This window comes from Cyprinodon tularosa, unplaced genomic scaffold (assembly GCF_016077235.1).
Source record: "Cyprinodon tularosa strain WSP-4 unplaced genomic scaffold, ASM1607723v1 ctg40, whole genome shotgun sequence".
Lineage (NCBI taxonomy): Eukaryota > Metazoa > Chordata > Actinopteri > Cyprinodontiformes > Cyprinodontidae > Cyprinodon > Cyprinodon tularosa.
Genome location: NW_024039119.1, coordinates 590269 through 609963, shown reverse-complemented (window position 1 = coordinate 609963; position 19695 = coordinate 590269). Strand labels below are relative to the sequence as shown.

At 38.2% G+C, this 19695-nt stretch overlaps 3 protein-coding genes and 2 non-coding genes across 5 annotated transcripts; 4 read left to right on the top strand and 1 right to left on the bottom strand.

The window, feature by feature from the left end:
* Nucleotides 1–1352: 1352 nt before the first annotated feature.
* gnl3 (guanine nucleotide binding protein-like 3 (nucleolar)) lies at nt 1353–10984 on the top strand. Its single transcript, XM_038298083.1, has 15 exons — nt 1353–1470; nt 1633–1691; nt 1874–2014; nt 2090–2209; nt 3838–3918; nt 3998–4133; nt 4223–4326; nt 5542–5692; nt 5792–5879; nt 5965–6142; nt 6222–6364; nt 6541–6677; nt 9936–10075; nt 10257–10320; nt 10394–10984. The coding sequence occupies exons 1-15, from the start codon at nt 1458–1460 to the stop codon at nt 10492–10494; spliced, it is 1656 nt and encodes a 551-aa protein (XP_038154011.1). The 5' UTR covers nt 1353–1457; the 3' UTR covers nt 10495–10984.
* Nucleotides 5327–5461, top strand: LOC119791838. Its single transcript, XR_005281906.1, has one exon. It is a non-coding gene; the product is annotated as a small nucleolar RNA SNORA47 (small nucleolar RNA).
* LOC119791837 lies at nt 6402–6475 on the top strand. The gene has a single exon (XR_005281905.1). It is a non-coding gene; the product is annotated as a small nucleolar RNA SNORD19 (small nucleolar RNA).
* A 65-nt stretch (nt 10985–11049) lies between the features above and the next one.
* glt8d1 (glycosyltransferase 8 domain containing 1) lies at nt 11050–15518 on the bottom strand. The gene is made up of 9 exons (XM_038298084.1): nt 15187–15518; nt 14522–14620; nt 14190–14400; nt 13989–14106; nt 13809–13893; nt 13595–13707; nt 13333–13499; nt 13134–13246; nt 11050–12051 (listed from the first exon to the last, which is right to left on the bottom strand). The coding sequence occupies exons 1-9, from the start codon at nt 15200–15202 to the stop codon at nt 11873–11875; spliced, it is 1101 nt and encodes a 366-aa protein (XP_038154012.1). The 5' UTR covers nt 15203–15518; the 3' UTR covers nt 11050–11872.
* A 326-nt stretch (nt 15519–15844) lies between these two features.
* Nucleotides 15845–19660, top strand: spcs1 (signal peptidase complex subunit 1). Its single transcript, XM_038298120.1, has 5 exons — nt 15845–15885; nt 16836–16941; nt 17257–17316; nt 19208–19294; nt 19398–19660. The coding sequence occupies exons 2-5, from the start codon at nt 16906–16908 to the stop codon at nt 19524–19526; spliced, it is 312 nt and encodes a 103-aa protein (XP_038154048.1). The 5' UTR covers nt 15845–15885; nt 16836–16905; the 3' UTR covers nt 19527–19660.
* The last annotated feature ends 35 nt before the right edge of the window (nt 19661–19695 follow it).

The window sequence follows — 19695 nt, the reverse complement described above, 5'->3', positions numbered from 1 at the left end:
AGTCCACTTGAAAACATGGTCAGTCCATTAGAAAACTAACATCAGGTGCATGTCTCTTCAGGTACTATTGTAATTATAAAGCATGCTGGTGGCAGAAAGTAAATACAAAGCAACTATGGAAGAAAAGCTATTAGAACCTCCAAGAGAGCAGGGAGTTCAATGTAGATTCACCATCCAGCAGCACAGTGATGCTTAAAAAACAGGCAGCAGTGTCAGGGCTCCTGTGTATTAGTGAGTGTGAGTTATGCATCTCTCCAGAGAGGATCTTTGTGGAGAACCTGGGTAGCCTACACAGGTGAAGATATTTCTTTCTCATCAGAGTGCTGGGCTTAAAAGAGCAGCAGAGCCTTCACTCATTGCTGGTTTCTTGTGGTGTGGATGTTTTTTAATTGCTTTCAAGTCTCTTGCATCCTTTGAATATTTTCCCTGACGTTTATTGGTTTTTGTTTGGTTTTCAGTGTGTGTGTTTTGGATTTTTACTTCTATTCCCCTTGGACTTTCATTAAATCATCGAAAACTCATCTGCGCCTACTCCTCTCTGCATTTGGGTCCTCAAAGCCTCGACACAACCGGACAAGAACTCCAATAAAACTTTAAAACTGATTTTTATAGACATTCACCATCTACAAATGATAAACAAGACTTTCTATTGAGGTTTCTTTTTACATCTTTTTTTATTTGTAAAACATGTTTAAATTTATATATATTTTTAACTATTTTTCAAGGCTGAACTCTAAAAAAGATGAAATTTTCCGGAGAGCTGTTCCAAACTAAATTTCTTTTTGTTTTACACTTGTGTAAACAAAAAAGACAAAATCCAATCCAAGTCTTAAACCTTGTATCATTAACTTTTAAACTCACAATTATAATATGTGTTGTCTTAATTTATCGGGTAACATGCCTATAAAGCACAGATTGTGGTTACAGTGAGAAAAACTTACATTTGTGCTTGACATTTTACATACCCTTCCATTAAAGACCAAAAATCAGCTGGCATAAAAATAAATTGAAACAAAACATGTGTGACGGAGCCCCTGAACTAAAATATTGCTCAGCAACATTTTCTGCACCTGTTTACAGGTACGGTGGTTTACTTTTCATGGCCAATGTATTTTCTGGGACAGTTTTGTTGTTTTTTTAGTATTTTTTAAATAAACATTCAAAATCAATATTTTATTTTCAAAAATTATTATTTAGTACATTTTATTTATTATTACCTTTTCAGTTTTATGTTAACTGAATTACTATTGTGAATGTATTTTTCTTCAATGGGAGTGTATGTAAACAGCTAAACTGTATAAACACAGTGGGGATAAAAAGGTGTAATAAACCTTCCGGTCAGCAGGTGGCAGCGCTACCTTTGCTCTCACTGCCTGAAACGGAAATGAGGTAGGACCTGGCTTTCGCTGTTTGCACGTGTGAGGCTTCAGTCACATTGGCAGATCCACAGCGGCACAATGAAAAGACCAAGTAAGTGTTTTTCTGCACTGTTATTGGGTCAGTGAAGAGCTGATATTCAATGCCGTGATGGTTGGTTTGTTCATTATGCTACGGTTGGTTAGCTTTCATTAGCTTTTCCCCAAGCTAACCAATGTTTAACATTGCTAACGAGCTCTCCGCTCTCTTTTACAGAGTTACGGAAAGCAAGTAAGAGGGTCTCCTGTGCCAAACGTTATAAAATACAGAAAAAGGTAAGTCGCCGTATATTTAATCCATATGTTGTCTGCTTCATTGACTTTTAGATAAATTGGTTTTTACTTTTTTTTTGCATGGCTGAAGTCTATTCTAATGACTTTTTTTTGTATAAATGTATGCGTTTTCAAACACTGCATTATTTACAGGAAATGTGTAATTTTCTTTTCTTTGATTTTAGGTCAGAGAGCATAACAGAAAGTTAAGAAAAGAGGCTAAAAAGAAGGGACTGAAAAAACGTGTAAAGAAGGATCCCGGAGTGCCAAACAGCGCCCCCTTCAAGGAGGAGGTCCTCAGAGAGGCAGAGCAGAGGAGGCTGCAGGTCAATATAGCTTTGTTTATGTCTGTTGATTGTTCTTATATGTAGGTTTGAATTTTTTAATTTGTTTTTTCTTAGATTGAAGAAGAAAAAGAGAGAATACGCCAAATAAAAAAGGAGGAGCGAGCCCAGAAAAGGAAAAAGGAGAAGGAAGCTGCTGTCAAACAGGCAGAGCCCAGCGCAAAGAAAGCTCGCACGGTAACAGGTCACCTGATTGGTCAATTCAGGACAGGGCCACTTATGTTTTAGAAATGTATTTTCTCACCAGCATTGATAAATAAGAGTGTTTATTTGGTTATTGATTTGATATGTTTCATATTAAAATGTATTACATAAAAAAAAAACTGGTAAATAGAGAAGAAAACGTGTCATAACTTCTCCTACGCTGATTCCTCATCCAGTGACATCACTGCCCTTATGAGTGTTCAATATCTCGTCCACAATGGCTTTTAAATAAAATTTTAATGTACATTTTCATTCCTACATTTATAAATGTAGGACTTGTGTTCATTTGAATCTTTTTATCCAACTTTTATTTTATGTGTGGCAGGCGAAAAAAATACAAAAGAGCAACACCTATGAGATGGATAAAGGAAATGCCACCTCCTAGTCTCAGAAGCCATTAGGGCATCATGCTTGTGTTTCCTTGATTGGAAAATAAAAATAACAGAATTAACATCCCTCTGTAATGCATCTCTAACAGATTGGGGTGTTGCCTTTTGGGTAAAATGGTATCAGAAGTATGATCACTTTAATAACTCCATTGATTTTAGGTTAAAACGTAATATATTTAAACCATAATATATGTAGAAATTCCTATAGCTGCTAAAAATATATGTTTAATGTACCATTTATTGTTTTGATCTGTCTATGAAACGTAATATTTAGTTAAAGGAGAAGTTCGGTTTTTTACACTTTAAGCCCATTTTCTGTAGGGTCCAGGATGAAATCGAATGATCGACACCAAAAGTTTGACAATTGCTCCTGTCTCTGCTTTTTGGCTCATTTAGAATCCACCCCTGGCTGCTCCAGAATGGCTTCCATAGAGCATGTCCGATAATGTCCTGAAAACAACCTTAAACGTTCTTTTTTTTAAATATGCTACTCACCGTGTCGTCAGCGCTGTTCAATGACGTTCCAAAAAAAGTTTCGTAAAGAAAAACCGTTCCTGTAGTGTTTTATTTAGCATTTTGTAAATCCCATTGAGTTCTGTAGGAATAGTCAATATTCCGCTGCCACCGGAAACGGAAATGGGGCCTGTTTACACAGTTGTAGTCTTTTCGCTTCACTCTGTGTACTCCGACGTCGAGAATCAAGAATCCACCTTTCGTATTCCATTTTCAGAGTTTTTTAAAGTGTTTAACAGAGACGTTAGCACCTCGACGTCGGAGTACAAAGAGTGAAGCGAAAAGACTACAACTGTGTAAACAGGCCCCATTTCCGTTTCCGGTGGCAGCGGAATATTGACTATTCCTACAGAACTCAATGGGATTTACAAAATGCTAAATAAAACACTACAGGAACGGTTTTTCTTTACGAAACTTTTTTTGGAACGTCATTGAACAGCGCCGACGACACGGTGAGTAGCATATTTTAAAAAAAGAACGTTTAAGGTTGTTTTAAGGACATTATCGGACATGCTCTATGGAAGCCATTCTAAAGCAGCCAGGGGGGATTCTGCATGAGCCAAAAAGCAGAGACAGGAGCAATTGTCAAACTTTTGGTGTCGATCATTCGATTTCATCCTACAGAAAATGGGCTTAAAGTGTAAAAAACCGAACTTCTCCTTTAATGCTTTATTTTCCATATCTGTCTCCAATTGTTAGGATACCAAAGCAAATGGTGCAGAGAAGCGTTCAGCTCCAAACAAAAACTCTAAACAGCACCTTTGTACTGAGCTGAACAAGGTAAGCCTTCACAATTTACAGTCGGATCGTTTCTGATGCACTGACAGGTTTACTAAGTGAATCTAATCTGGTCTCTCAGGTGATAGACGCTTCTGATGTGGTGATAGAAGTCCTTGATGCCCGGGATCCACTGGGATGCAGGTGTCCACAGTTGGAGGAGGCCGTTCTACTGAAGGGGGGCAACAAGAAATTGCTTTTGGTGTTAACAAAAATAGGTAAACAGACATGATAATCTCCCTCCTAATGAGAAACAATCTGATTTATTTGCAGTTGCAAGAGTATAATTCTTTCTTTTCTGCTGTAGATCTTGTACCAAAGGAAAATGTGGAGAAGTGGATGGAGTGTTTCCAAAGGGAGTTTCCAGTGGTAGCCTTCAAAGCTTCGACGCAGATCCGCAGCAAAACTGTGGTAAGACTTGAACATCAGGACCAAAGTTATTATTTTTAGGAAAAAAACTAGTAAGGATCAAAAACTGTGCCGTAAAGATCCTGAATTTAAGCCTCAGTCCTGCTTAAAAAAATAAATAGGAACGACAGTTTACCTCACTGCTGAATTGAAACCCTGTCTTTTTGTATTAGTCATGAATTTAAGATATAACAACTAAAACATCATTGTTTAGCAGTAAATACACGGGATGCGTAACGGCGTGTAAGCGCAACAAAGCAGCATACGCTCCTATGTTTGAAAACTGAAATTTACACCAGACGCCAAAGAGATCGCTCCACAGCAACGGGGCTCTGAGTAAACATGAGTTTTTGTGACATGGGTTAGTAAATTAAACTATTGATGACTTTGAAAAAGGGGATTAAATTTTTGGCCTTTAAATTATCTAAATCGCACTTTTTTTATGTAACCGGTGTCATATTTTAAATTTGCATTGTTTTTTCAGAAGTGTTATTTGATTATTTTTTTATCATTATCACAATAGTACCACAAAATGTGTTAAGATCTGAAGTCTCTATCATCCTGCAGTAATTTGGGAAAAAACAACATTAATAGAGCTTTAGATTTTTAAATTTTGGATTCTTTTAAAAGAAAGATCAGTAGCATCACTGGTTTTAACCCCTTAAGTTTCTAAAATGCACATCAAATTCCTCCTGTTTTATGACAGAAGTTAAAGACTCAAAGATAAAATGGATCAATCTGTGTCATATATCCAGTCATACTGATACTGCTTTAATGTAATTCATCCAGAAAATCTAAGATTTAGACTGTGGCAGACGAGGATTAATAAAACCCGCCAGTTTAGCTCTCTGTAGAAGACGGATGATGTTTTACAAGGAAATGTTTTTATTTTCATTTCATTGTGCTTCAAATGGGCCGACTTTGAGTCCGACTAGTTGCTGCTCAGGGCTGGTTGTGTTAAAGGTTTTAATCACTGATCGACACGCTCTTCTCTTTACTGATGCGGAGGATTGAGAAGGTTGAACAGCTTGTTTCCGTGCTGTTAGAACTGGTTATAACCTCCAAAATCAACCAACAAGCCGCAGAGTTGACCCCTCTGTTGTTGAAGGGGCCGATTTGTGCGTTTGTGGAACATTGTTGGAATAAAATCTGTTTGTATGCTCCATCTTCAACTTGATGAGGACACTTTAAAGGTAAACATGTTGCTCTGTTCATCAGAAAGCCAGAAGGAGGAAAATCGTAGCCTCCAATGAAGTCCTTGACAAGTCAAAAGGGGCAGTGTGCTTTGGCAGCGAATGTCTGGCTGAGCTGCTAACGGCGTATGCTGCTAAAACGCAGAATGAATCCACTCTCAAAGTGGGCATAGTTGGTAAGCTTCCCTGCAGAGTTGCTGTTTTTATTGACACATAATGTGTAGATGGATTAAGTTCTCAGGTTTGCTTTTTTTTACCCCATTCTTTCCTCTCAGGTTTTCCTAATGTAGGAAAAAGCAGCCTGATTAACTGCTTGAAAGGGATGATGGCGTGCCATGTTGGCGCTGCAAAGGGCACCACAAAGTGAGAAAAGAAAATGTTAGAGTATGTAGCCAAAATATCATTTTTAATTTCTTCATGAATAAATGTTATCTTATCTGTCCATCAGAAACATGCAGGAGGTGCACATATCAAAGGCTGTGAAGCTGTTGGATAGCCCAGGAGTCGTGGCTTCGCCGTCCAACCCGGCAGCCTCTAAGACCCTGAGGAGCCTGCAGGTGGAGGAGGGTCAGGAGAGCGTGCTGGATGCTGTCAATACGTTGTTGAAGCAGTGTGATAAGATGCAGGTACTGGCCGCTATAGATCCAGAGAGGATTGGGAGCTGATTGGTGAATATTGGGACTTTATCTTTCCTTCTTGTTTTAGATCATGCTTCAGTATAACATCCCAGACTTCAGGAATTCCTTGGAGTTTTTGACCCTGTTGGCCAAAAAGCGCGGCTTCCTGCAGAAAGGCGGCATTCCAGACACAGAGCAGGCAGCCAACACTTTCCTCACTGATTGGACAGGGTGGGTGGCTTTTCTTTACTGTGTAGCTGTGTTTTTTTGGAAATGAGGACAAAATGCATTTCTGGAGTTCACTATGAAGACTTCTAATCCAACTCTGATCCAAACATCTCCTGGTCGAGAGTAAAAGGCTGTGTGGAGTTTTACTCACATAGATATCTGTTTTGGTGTTTCATTAGAGCTAAATTAAGCTACCACTGTAAAGTGCCAAGCAACTACAGCCTCCCTGTCTACGTGACTGACGAGGTGGTGTCTGAGATGCAGAGCGGCTGGGATCTGGATAAAGTGACGGCGGGAAACAAAGAAACACTGAAAGGTATGCGTCTAAATATAAAAGGGTCTTATATTAGAGCTGAAAGAATCGGATTAATCACGATCGATATTATGGAAATGCTGAACTAATAAGTCGAAGGGAAATCATATCTAATTGTCAAATCATTCTGGCTTAAACATGTATGTAAATGTACTCTTTATCAGGCCATATTGTCCCAAAAGTTAGACAATTTCTATTTTTAAAAACATCCTGTCTTAAAATCTGTTTTGTTTTTTTTTGTTTTTTTTTGTGTTATCTTCTGCAGGCCAGTTAGTTATACTTCAGCTTGTACTCCTAAATTCGGCCAATCATATATCAACGGTCATCTGTCAATCAAATTTTTTCGGTCATAGCATCTTGATTCATATGTCGCAGCTAAGATACACAACGGTTGAAATAAGAATCATTTCCTTTCCATCGAGTTCCGTCCCAGTATTCATGGGGATGGACGTCTGTGTCTTCAGCAGGCGTAGAGCTAACAGAACTGGCAGCGTTGCGAGGCAAGGGCTCAAACATGTATGGCTGTAAGCCTTCTACACCAAACCAAGCTTCTGTCGCCCTGGCATCCTCTTCCACAACATCTTCATCCCCGCTTTCCTCCTCTAAATAAAACATGTAAGACGGAGGAGACTCATCCACGACCTCCGACACAAATCTCTCCTCCTCTTGCATGTTTCCGCTGTCCATAGCGTTCCTTGACAGTGTCATTACCAAGGCTACGTTCACACTGCAGCCTGAGGTGACCTTAATCCGATTTTTCTTTTTTTGCCCATATGCAAGCTGTATCTGATCTTTTCATGACAGTCTGAACAACGGAGATCAACTTTTTTCTAATGCAACCCAGGCCACTTGGCTATGTGGTCCTGAATCTGATACTTATCTGATCTTTTCCAATACGACCTGTGTCTGAACGGCCATGTTGCATCCATCTAACCTGAATGCCATTAATACCTGACAGTGGTCACTCTTCTGCTTCTTGCTATGCAGAAAAACAACCAAAATGCTGGACAATGATGCAGAGAGCAGTATTTATCTTTAACCATCTTGGAAAGATTTAATTTTTTTAAGGTTGGGAAAGATCGCTGAATGCTCTCCAGCACTACCATCCATGTTTACTTCCATAAACACAGTGCACACGGGCCTGTGGTGTCATTGCATCCTCTACTGTGCATGGGGGACACTTAGGTTGTATGTAGGGCTGCAACAACGAATCGATAAAATCGACTTTTAAAAGCGTTGGCAACGAATTTCATCATCGATTAGTTGTGTCGCACGATTAATGCGTCATCCGCCGCCGCCGTCATCACATCCACTTGACTGAAGCGGGGGAAGAAGAAAAAATATGGCGGAGCGAGTCAGCGCCACAGGTGCAGTGTTGCCAACTCAGCGACTTTTCAGACCCCTCCAGCGACTATTTTTCAAAAAAGCGACTAGCGACAAATCTGGCGACTTTTTACGGTGTCACTGGCGGCTTTTGGAGACTCTTACGTGAAAGCATGTATCATTCCCCCCCGCGCCTCCCCTTGCTCCCACAGGAGTCCCTCTCAGCGCTGCAGTCAGATCAGCAGGATGTTTACCCTCAGCATCCAGACTGCAAATGAAGCGCGCATGCACCGGGATTGACGTCGCAAATTGATCACAATAATTAAAATAGCCTGCACTTTGTAAAGTGAAAAAAGTCGTAACATGCAACTTTTGTCAAAACATATTAACATGGCACGGAACCACCATGTTTGTTTCGTTTTAAAGTGGGGAAACGTAACGTTAGTTTCTCAGGTAGCTCATCTGATGCTTTCCTTACCGTGTTAGTAGGTTACAGACAGTGATAATGTTGGCTACTTATTTTACTTTTAATTTCATTTGAATTAGCTTAAGCAGCGTTTATATTTACTTTATAAATAAATTAACTTGCAAATTATGAGGGCAAGGCTTTTAAAGTTTAAATCTTCTGGCAAAGATAAAGTAAAGAAGATCCTGCAATTTATGGAACTAAAGCAGAATAAAATCCAGCAAGATCAGTAATATGTCAATTAATTATCTGCCACATTCCCATTTTAATATCTGTCTTTGGAGGATGTGTTTTTTAGCACCCCTAGTTCTCTCATTTTTATTCCAAATACAATTTATAATTTGAATCACAGGGCTATTTTTATCACTAGGGTTAAGTATTTTCTCAAGTAGCAACTTCAACTGCTATACTTTCCTGTCTTAAAAGGCAGAACTCTTCTAGTCTAAAAAAAACGTCATTTGTTGAAATGGGGGGGCCTATTGTTTGAACCCCTTAGGGGCTTTTAAAAACAAAAATGTCTTTTTTTGCACTTTATGAAACAAAGTAGCCTATATTTTGTGGATGTACAGCTACATTTCTCATGTAAGTTTGCGTAGTTTTAACACAAACATTTATTTTTCATATTGCACCAGTACAGTTAATGAGCAACCTGTACTTGTGTGCTTGTTTGTTCTGCCTAAAATGTTTATTTTGGAATAAAGAGGTTAATATAAAAAATATTTTTTGTCCGATTCATCGATTAATCGAAAAAATAATCGGCCGATTCATCGATTTTTAAAATAATCGTTAGTTGCAGCCCTAGTTGTATGAATGCAGTTCACACAGGAGATCACATACAAGTCGCATATTTTTAGAAATGTGAACGGCAATGCAAAAAAAAAAATTGGATTTCACAAAAAAAAAAATTGGAAATGAGCATCAAAGCCTGCAGTGTGAACGTAGCCGAAGTCACCAATTTAGTGCTACTTGGTCGCAATGTAATTTCCTATTGGGAACCTACTAGCACTAAGTTGCTAACTGGTTAGCAAGAAGCTTCCGATAAACCTGCCACAATCAAAATTGCTTGCGAACCTTCCGCCACAACAATCCCGCCCCCTTGATAATCGACCAATCACATTCAGTTTATTCACTCGTGTAAAGTCGTGCACAACTCGGGAGAATTCGGCACTGCAACGGTTGGAACGGACGTTTCCTTACAACTTTAAAAAATATATTTTTTAACTGTCAATGTGCTCTATTAGTTTCACATGGTTTGATATGTAAAAAGTATTTTAAGAAGCTTTAGCTACCTGATTATTGATCGAAAAAATAACAGATTAATCAATTTGCAAAATAATAGTTAGTTGCGGCCCTCGTTTATTAATTATGGAGCAGAGGAAAAACGACAGATACATTTTCTGTTTTGTTAGTCAAATGAAATCTCAAAATATGCTGGATGTTGAATTTTTCCACTACTGATTTCTTCTTTCCAGGTGTTAAATTTCCAAGCCTTTCCAGCAGCATGATCTTCGGCTGCAGAGGGCCGACTGCAGGTCTGCTGAACGTGAGCAGCATCCCTGAGGAGCAACCATCCGCGGAGCCGGAGGAGCAGGACAACAGTGAGGGCGATGAGGTAACTCCAACCATTCATCTACTCGGACTCTATTTCTATGGCCTGCTGGAAATGAGGACAAAAACGCAATTCTGGATTTGTTCCATGGAGACTTCTAATCCAACTCTGATCCAGCTGTTAATCAATAGAGTTTGCTTGAATATAAGTTTAAAGAAATTAAAAACAGTTGCTTTTCCTGCAGCCTGAACAAACCGAGGAGTTGGACGAAACGGAGGAACATGAGAAACCCCAGAAAAGAATCAAAAGTAATTAGTTCGATTTAGATTTTATCTGTTCAATAAAAGATGAACGCTGTAAGTTGATGTCTTCTCGTTTCAGATAAACCCAGGAAAGTGCATTTCCAGTCTGCCCCTGTCGACATCAGCCTCTCTACAGTTCATACAGACGACGCCTATGACTTCAACACTGATTTTAAATGAACATTTACTCATATTTTTGCCACAAAGATCTCGGAACAGCTTCATAAACCATGTGATTGAAGTCAGTCCTGCTGATTTAGTTTTTCTTAAATGAATCTGGCCGATACCATGGAAAAAAAACTGCTGATTGGTCAGATTACATCACAGGTTGATGTAAACAAAGTTGTCTATTTGGTATGAGCATAAATGTGTTTTCCCTGCTATTTGATCTGATGCGCCAAGTAGCCGTTATGGCTGCCAAAACTGCATCATGGTATGGAAATACTCCTAAGAACACCGCTCCATTTGCTTATGGAGCTGTTTAAACTCATGGACTCATTTTCCGTGCGGAAGAATCGCAGTCTGTGTGGCTGACTGCACCATGAAGCGTTTCTATGTATATACCAGTACTTGTAAAAGACCTGTGTGACTGGAGATCATTTGTAGGATCTCAATCTATAACTGTATATAGATTTGCACCTATAAGTCTATTAAATCTTTACAGTGACAATGTGGTTGTTTTCTCTTGTTAAAACTGCTTCGACCAGGTTTCTGTGCAAAGGAGTGATTTCAAAGTTTAGGAAACAGGAAACATTTTATTGATGTAGTACAAAACACACTTGGAACAGCACACCGGTTAAAAAGCAAAGAGGGCATGCAGTATCTGAGGCAACACAGTGGTGATCTGTCAGTGATCTTAATGTCTTTAAAATCCACAGCTCAACAAGAGAGGTTAGTGTTCATGTACGACAGCATAACCGCTTCAGAGAACATAGTTAAGTGGTTCGCTTAGGTTTTTAACATACTGGGTAAAAAGGCTGGATTAATCTGACATGCAAAAGAAATCCCTCAAATTTTAAGGCCATAGGGGAGCACAAACTGCTAACGTTATTACTGCTCTGTAAACGTGAAATCTGTCATCTTACACTAAATCACTTCAGACATTTAAGCATCTAATCCCTTAAAGCAAATAGACAAGTCTTTTATTTCCTAAAATACACTGGATCCACTTTTTCTGATCCCTTATTTGTCCAATTTCTAAGAACCAAATGCTAATATAGTTAAAAACATGGGGTCTCTGCCCACATTTCTGATGGAGCACCTAAAACTGCTATCTCCCGGGACACAGTCATAACAGTCATCTGTGGGATCTCCAAACAAAAAGAACAAAACATGTTTTTCAAATATGGTCTCATGACTGAGAAACCCAAAATCCTTTGAGTTTCAAACTGCTATTAAAGTCAATGAAAGAAAAAGTCCATAAATCCATAGGATGACGAATAAGACTGCTGGCGAAGGAAAAGGTTTAGCTTAGTTCCTGAGGTGAAAGGAGACACGTTTTACTCCATAGGGAACTCTGCAGGTCCAAGAAGAGGATTTTTTTTTTTTCTGTCTTTCCTCAGTCTGCATGTCTTCGTACCGGATGAAACTTCCCTGTGGGATCAGGAATGAACCACTGGTCCCAGACCTCTGTGAAGGAGGACGTTCCCATCCAGGGCTTATAGTGTCCATTCCCATGCAGCAACTTGGCAGCTCTCACATACTGTGCAGAGTAGCGGTTTCCAGCTCCTGTAGTTCCTAAAGAGTTGGAATATAACAGGGTTTATACAGGAAAGGGTAACTCTAATTTAATGCTTTTAGAAATAATTTTAGTGCACCCAGGACTTTTATTTATTATATATATATATTAACAAATTTTACACAATCACAGTGTAAAGAGAAACATAAAATCAAAGAAAACTTTAGGAGAGATGCTGTTGAATGCACTAGTGAACCTGTGAATATGCAGATTGGCTGATGCCAAAAACAAACAAACCATATTAGTCTGTTGATGCATCGGCCCTATTTCTATTACAGCTTTGAGCAAACAATCGACAACCATTTCATAAATGAATGGAGCTTCAATGTGGATAAAAGACAAGTTAAAAAAAACTATTATGACTAAAGATCTCTGAATGAAATCTTCTGATGTAATTTCCTCTGCAACTTTATAGCAGGGCTGAGCAGCAAGGCGTACAAATATCTGAATCTTTTCCCAAACAAATCTGATGAGTTGATTTTTTTCCTTCCTGAAATTTTATGATAAAAAAAATGACAAATTACTTTCAAAAACTCATTTTTATTTCAATTACTCCACCTAAGAGGCAACCTTAATTTAAAGGGTGAAATAATTAAAGCTTGTAAAACACTGATGCTTCACAGCAAACAAAAAGTGACAAACTGAATGTTTGCAGCTTGTGGTTTCACACAGTGAACTAATTTATCAGTTATAATCACATATGTAAGAATACAAAGTGATGACTTGATGGTGCTCTGAGCAATGGAAGCCCAAAGAATGCATTTGTGGGAAAAAAAAAAATAATAATAATTTTTTTATAACAATGATATAAATGGGGAAAATGCTTCAGATGTAAACATCTCACTGAATGCCATTTTTTTTTTCTTTCTTAGCAGCGTTAACAGAAAAACCCCGACCCAGCCAGAGTCCCGACTCCGATCTGATAGTGAATATTTGGACTGAAAAATACAAAAACCTGGGCTGCAGTTATAAGAACTGTCAGATCGCTATAATGCCAGAAAATATGTACGTTTTACCATGTTTTAAGAGGCCAATCTCTGTTTCTGTCAAAAACCACTTTCAGAAATGAACCCAAACTCACCGAGGTGTCTCAGGTGCCACCTTGGGTCGATGGAGGAGTGTCGTTTATAAAAGACGATGAGAAGTGGAGGCGTGGTAAGACTTTCTGCAAGCGTACTACTATACAGATCGACTCTGTTAAAAGAAAATAAAGGGGTTGGATTAGTGAACATATTCGCTTCTTCATTTAGCTCTACTCTTTAGCCTGCGTGAGTCCTCACTGAGAGTTGAGCTCCATCCAGTGCTCCAACTGCTGGGTGATGTTTTGGTTCTTCCACTCTGTCAGGTTTGCAATAATGACCCCAGGGTTAAAGGAGCATGTGTTTGCCCTCATCCCCAGCTTTTTAATGGCTTCCTTTTTAAAATCCAGGAACCCCATGTAGTTGATCTAAAAAAAAAAACAGGATTAGTTATTTAATAATGAATGTCTGGATATCAGATCTGGATATAAAAACCCAAATAGCTCCTGAAAGGCTAGAGCACCTGATTTCCAGCCCCTCGAACGATGCCCTTAGCAGAAGCAGAGTCACAGTCGTCAGAGAAGGCAGCTGCATGACCTGGTTTCAGGCTGGTCTCATAAAGCTCCTGAATGTCTCCTGATATCCAAAACAATCATTCCATAAATCTCCTTTACATACTTTAACCGCTGCGTGATGTGAAGCAGACCTGATTTGATTTATCGTGGGTTTATTCCTACCTTGAACAACAACGTCGTCGTCTAGATAGATCGCCTTTTCTGCATCCGGTATGTACACAGGCAGATAGAACCTGGCGAAGGTCAACTAAGGCACACATATCACCAAATGTTAAACACATAAACAGCCATAATACACATTATGGAGACAGACTTGCAGTATTGTTTGTTGCAAAAACTTACTGGTTTTGCAGCATCCAGCATTGAAGTATCTTTTGGTATCTTCCCATTTAAAAGCTCTGGTTGGAAAATAACTATTTTATATTTGACTTCTTTTAACTTTGTGTTACTCATCCAGGCCCTGTTGGTGAAAAAAAAGAGGATAATTTTAATTCACTTGGATGCTAAAGAATTCCTGTGCTTACCGAGTTATTTAGGACTGACTTTAGATGATCCACTGTGTCATTCGGGGTCACAATGGTGAAGGCCACATTAGCTTTGCTGTTGTGATGGACGCTGTTGATGGCAGCGATCACGCCACCGAGCCTGTCCTCTGCGGCAGTGATGAGAACAGATATCTCCTCCCCTTTCGCCCCCGTCTTTAGCCTGGCTTGCGGAGACAGTTCTGCCTCGAAAGGGAGAATCTGCTCTGCATCTGGATGGGATGAAAACCAAACATGCACAACAGTTTTGCTTTGTAGCACAAAAAAAGAAACACTTGAATATGAGAACCGCCGTTATTTGGGTCTGAGTAAAGCTTCAGCTCACAGGCTTACCTGAGTTTTCCTTGTGTAAGAAGTCGCTTAGTTTCAGGAGGTTTCGCTGAACTATAATTAGGAAGGCCACAGCCAGCAGTATGAGGATTACAACATTTACTGTGGATCAAATGAGATGTGAGTTATTAGATGTATGAGAATCCAGTTTAAGGAACAGAACTTGAACATTACAAACTTTGTTTGATAAAAACAGAGCTATGAAGTAGAAGGAAAGGGATGCATGCTTTTCTAAATTTGACCAATTTCCCCCAGAATTTGAACCCCATTACCTTATGCTGCTACAGAATAACCCCTCGATGTCTACCAGCTTTGCAAGTCAGATCAAATAATTTAATTATTTAGTCAATTATTCAGTCAGTTCAGGATTTCTGAAGGCAGATGCTTGATTTATTTAGGGGTAACACAATAAAACAGCTAAATAGAACTCTGGATTTTTACATGTAAACCATTTAATTTCACAATGATGTGCTACTTTCTGTTGGCCTGGGCAAATAATAAATCAAATTAATGTTTTTGGTTGTATGTAATGTTTTTGGGGTGTAAACACTAAGCTGTTGGGGGTTTATATATTACAACGTGTATGTGATCTACAGTTAATGATCAATACAAATATGCGTTGATCATTTCAATTAGTGTAAATTACGAGTGATTAAAGCTTCCCTCACCTCTCCTTAGTGTCATGGTAGCCGCTGCATTAGCAGTCCTAGCCTTAAAAATGGAGATAAAAGGGAAAAGAAGACAAATACATTCAGAGGTGGTTAAAGTGATGCTCACGCCAGGTTGAGGCGCCCCCACAGAGCACCGTTATGAAGCCGCTGTGTGGTAACTGGACAACAGCTAAACAGTCGGCTGGATGTTTATTCCTCGCGGAAATTAAATATGCCTCCTTATAAGGCGCAGTTTTTGAGAAAATCCTCGCTTGTCGGATTCGCGTTGAAGCCAAACTGCCAACTCAACATCAACAAGTTTGTTTCCTCCACTAACGCGACTGCACGGCAGCTATAGGTGGTAAACATATGCCTGTTTAAAAAGATAAAATATATTGGCTTTCTGACTTTACAGGAGGGTTTTATTATGTCTAGAGAGCAAAGTTTGAGTATTATGAGTATTATGAAAAGTATACATAGAAAATATAAATTTGATGTAAAAGATATAATAAAGGAAAGTCACATTTTCAACAGGCATCTTTCAGTCAACTTACATACTCTGTAGACTTTTAAATGAATATTGTAATGCCTTCAAAGACCTTTGAGGGTTCACATGATATATGAGTTTGAGAAACAGCGCTGTTCCTTTAAATAAAGGCACACGTATTGAGTGGATGGGTCCTTCCTTAACATTCAACGTAGCTTTTGAAACCGGAAGTGTTCTGAAAAAGAGATTCTGGAAAACATAAGCGGTGCAAAAGTAAAAGAAGTAAAACGGTTAAAAACAACAAGAAACGGAGAAAGATCTGACAGTTTATCTGTGCTAATTAAATTCGAAGAAGAGCAATTACCAAGCAAAGTATTCATCGGTTACATAAGCTATAATGTCAAAATCTACAATCCTCCACCATTGAGATGTTTCAAATGCCAAAAATTCGGTCACATTGCAGCAGTTTGTAAAGGGAAACAGAGGTGTGGAAGGTGTGCAGGAGAACATGAGTACGGAAAATGTGGAAAAGAAGCTAAAATAAAATGCTGTAATTGTGGTGGAGAACATACTGCTGCCTATCGCGGCTGTGAAGCAAGCAAAAGGTCTGAGGAAATTAAAAAAATGAAATTTGAGCTCGGAATAACCTACGCTGAAACTGCAAAAAGGATCCCATCTCAGTCAGAAAAACCCAAACCTACAGTTCAACACACGGCAAATTCCAAACCTCTAGAGAAATCTCTAAAAATTGATGAAGACTCACTTATTGTTAAAAAGACAAATTTTGTTCTTTTCATGGTAGAAGTAATTAATTGTACTGCACAGACAACAAAAAAAAAACGGAAAAAATCAAAATAATAGTGAAGGCTGCAGAAAAATATCTGGACATTAAAGATTTGAACTGGGAGATGGTTGGAAGTATGATGGGAGGACCGATGGGACCATCAGAAACTGGCAGAGTTAAGATGACCTAGAGTAAATTAAAATTATATGGGCAAATGTGATTTAGTATTATGTTGGTTTAAGTTACACAGGTTTTTTTTTTTTTTTGGGGGGGGGTGAATCGTTTCCTGTTTTCTTGCTTTACTCCATATCAGTTGGTGGCGGTAATGCACAATTCACAAGTCTGCCAACCGCCATAAAATCCCATAAGAAGAAGAAGAAGAAGAAGAAACCGGAAGTGATCTGCTAGGTGTTGCTAGCAAGAGCCAAAGTTATTTCCGTTTAAGCAGTTAATTTCAGGTTGCAAAATGCTGTCTATATTCAAGTCCATTCCTACGCACATGGTAAGAACTAATTAGATAATTTATTTGGAAGATGTAAGTTGAGGCATTATTAGTAATAGTTTGCTTTATGATTGAGACGTTAGTTTTCTGGCGCTTTAACTAGTAACATATGCTATCTAAAGTCATGTTTCATTTTGGGCAGAGCTTTAAGCCTTCCAATTTAATAGGAGCTGGGATAATGAAACTGAAGTTATTATAAACTATCTCTCACTATGCTGCTCTAACATCAGTTGAATATTAGCATCTTTGCTAACGGACTGTAATGGATGCTGCAATCATTGCTAACACATCTTCTCTCCCTTTCATCTTTTGCAGGATTATAAGGGCCAGAAGCTGGCTGAGCAGATATTCCAAGGAATTATACTAATCTCTGCGGTAAATGTTCTGATTCAGACCAGGAAATGGGATTTTTAGATTTCAAACAGAATTAAAACCATAGTGAAAACTAATATTTTTTAATATGCCACAAAATCTGTTCAATCAGTATATTTTCTTTACAGAGAAAAATTATATGTAAGTGGTGTTTGATTTTAAAGCTTGTCTGAAATTAAATCTAAATATCCTTTAAGGTCCCACAGTGGTGAAAATTATATTTGACAGCAGCAGTGGTGGAATGTAGGTTAACTAAAAGATATACACACAAATAAAAACAACAAACAGGGGTTGAGGTTAAGGATTTTTACCACTTGCCCGACTTTCACATGTCATTTGCCCAGAAACAATTTTACTTGCCCAGTATAATGTTTGATAAATATATTTCCTAATATTCATTTTTGTATATATATATATCAATGAAACATGTTTGTTTTTTAAATGTTTTTTGTAATTCAGAATTTTTTAATTTTACAGGTTCCTGGTGTGTATATGCATGCCTCAGATAGTGAACTCAAGCCTACATTACCTTGTTAACACGCCTTTCAATCCTTCCTGCACATTCTTTTCAGACTAAACTTTGCTTTAAACTATTGTGTGCTTGGGAAAAATACAAATTGTAATGTTAAAAATCTAAAAAAAAAAAAAAAACTTGACAGGTTAAAAACTTACCGGTAAGATAAATCACAAGATAGAAGTCAATGTCACAAATGAATAACTTATTTTAGAGTCACAGTATGTTTATACAAGATAATACAATTAATATAATGTGACTTTTCTAGAGAATCATTATACAGTTATTTTATACAGGGTTTCCACAGTCTTACATAATTTCAGAATTCCCTGACTTTTAACTGACTCAGGATTAGTTTTCCCTGACAAAATAAATGCAGCAACAAGACAATAATATTAACATAACAGGTCACCAATTTAACATGTTAGCTCTATAACATTTAAATGCATCTCTCCAATGTCTCAGACATGATAGCGCTTTCTAGCTTATTTGTCGTTTTGGTAAATTTTGAAGTTTTCAATAAAAAAAAACTACATCAAAATTACGGCTAGGTTGACAAAAATCACGCCATCTGGCGGAAAATCTTGTGGCTTTTTTCAAATCACGCGAGAATATGTACAAAACAACAAAAATGGCGCTGGGTGGGTCGTTTTCAGCTAATGTCGTAATTTTGAGTGATAAATAATTTTTTTTGCGATCACTGCACTTGCTGGGCGGGTAAATGCAATGAAATTGGTACTCTCCCGACCTAGATTTTTCCCCTCATGCCTTCGTAAACCTGGCACTAAAGTACTCTGCAAACAGACCGCTTCTTAAGAAATAACTTTAGTTGCTTCCACTTGATGACTGGTCTCATTAGATTTTTCAAAATGTCTAAAAAAAAAAAAACATATTTAGGGTTTTTATTATCTGTAATCCATAATTATCAAAATACAACATTTCTAAAACAGATTTAAACAATTGCGTAAATATTCTGTGTAATGAGTTTCACTTGTAGAACTGACCAACAGAAATAAGACACAATGTGGCATAATGTATTTGCATGTTTTTTTAAAGCTGCTACTAAAAAGGGAGATCACATGACATTTTTAGCAAAAATCCATTCAGATTTTCCATGATTGTGTCAATCTCTGAACTTTGTACTATGTAGAATAAAAAAAATCCCTGATGGTTGAACAAATGACTTAGCATTTTCATACAAAATGCAGATATGACAAAGCTGCTTTAAAGATGACAGAAATACATAAACAACCGAAGAAAAAAGCCCTGTACTGATTTTGAAACACAATGTTGTCCATATTTTAGATGTGTGGCAGTTCTACTGGTCATACATCCCACCAGGTGTCCAGTTTTATCAGTATGGTTTGGATTTTCTTCCAGGTGATTGGATTCGTTTATGGGCTGATTATTCAGCAGTTTGGTTGGACCGTGTACATCGTATTGGCTGGATTTGCAGTGTCCTGTCTGGTAAGTTTTCACATCCACTGTCTCTTGTTTTCTTCATATCACATCCAGCATTTTTAGGATTCCCTGTAAACAGCTGCCATTCTGTTTCATTGCTCCTCCCCAGCTGACCCTGCCACCGTGGCCTATGTACAGGAGGAACCCTCTGCCCTGGCAGCCGGTCGTATCGGAAGCCAGCGGGGAGCCTAACCAAAAGCCTCAGGACAACATCAAGAGAAAGAAGCATAATAAATAACTCCACTCTTCCCCCTTTGGCCATGGATTACAATTGTTTTGGGGGTTTTTTTTATATGGAAAAGTGAAATTTGTCCTATAATTTACATTCAGTTTAAAATCATTCATAATACGTCATTAAAAATATAAAAAAAATATCTGATGCCCTCTGTTTTATTGATGTTAAAATT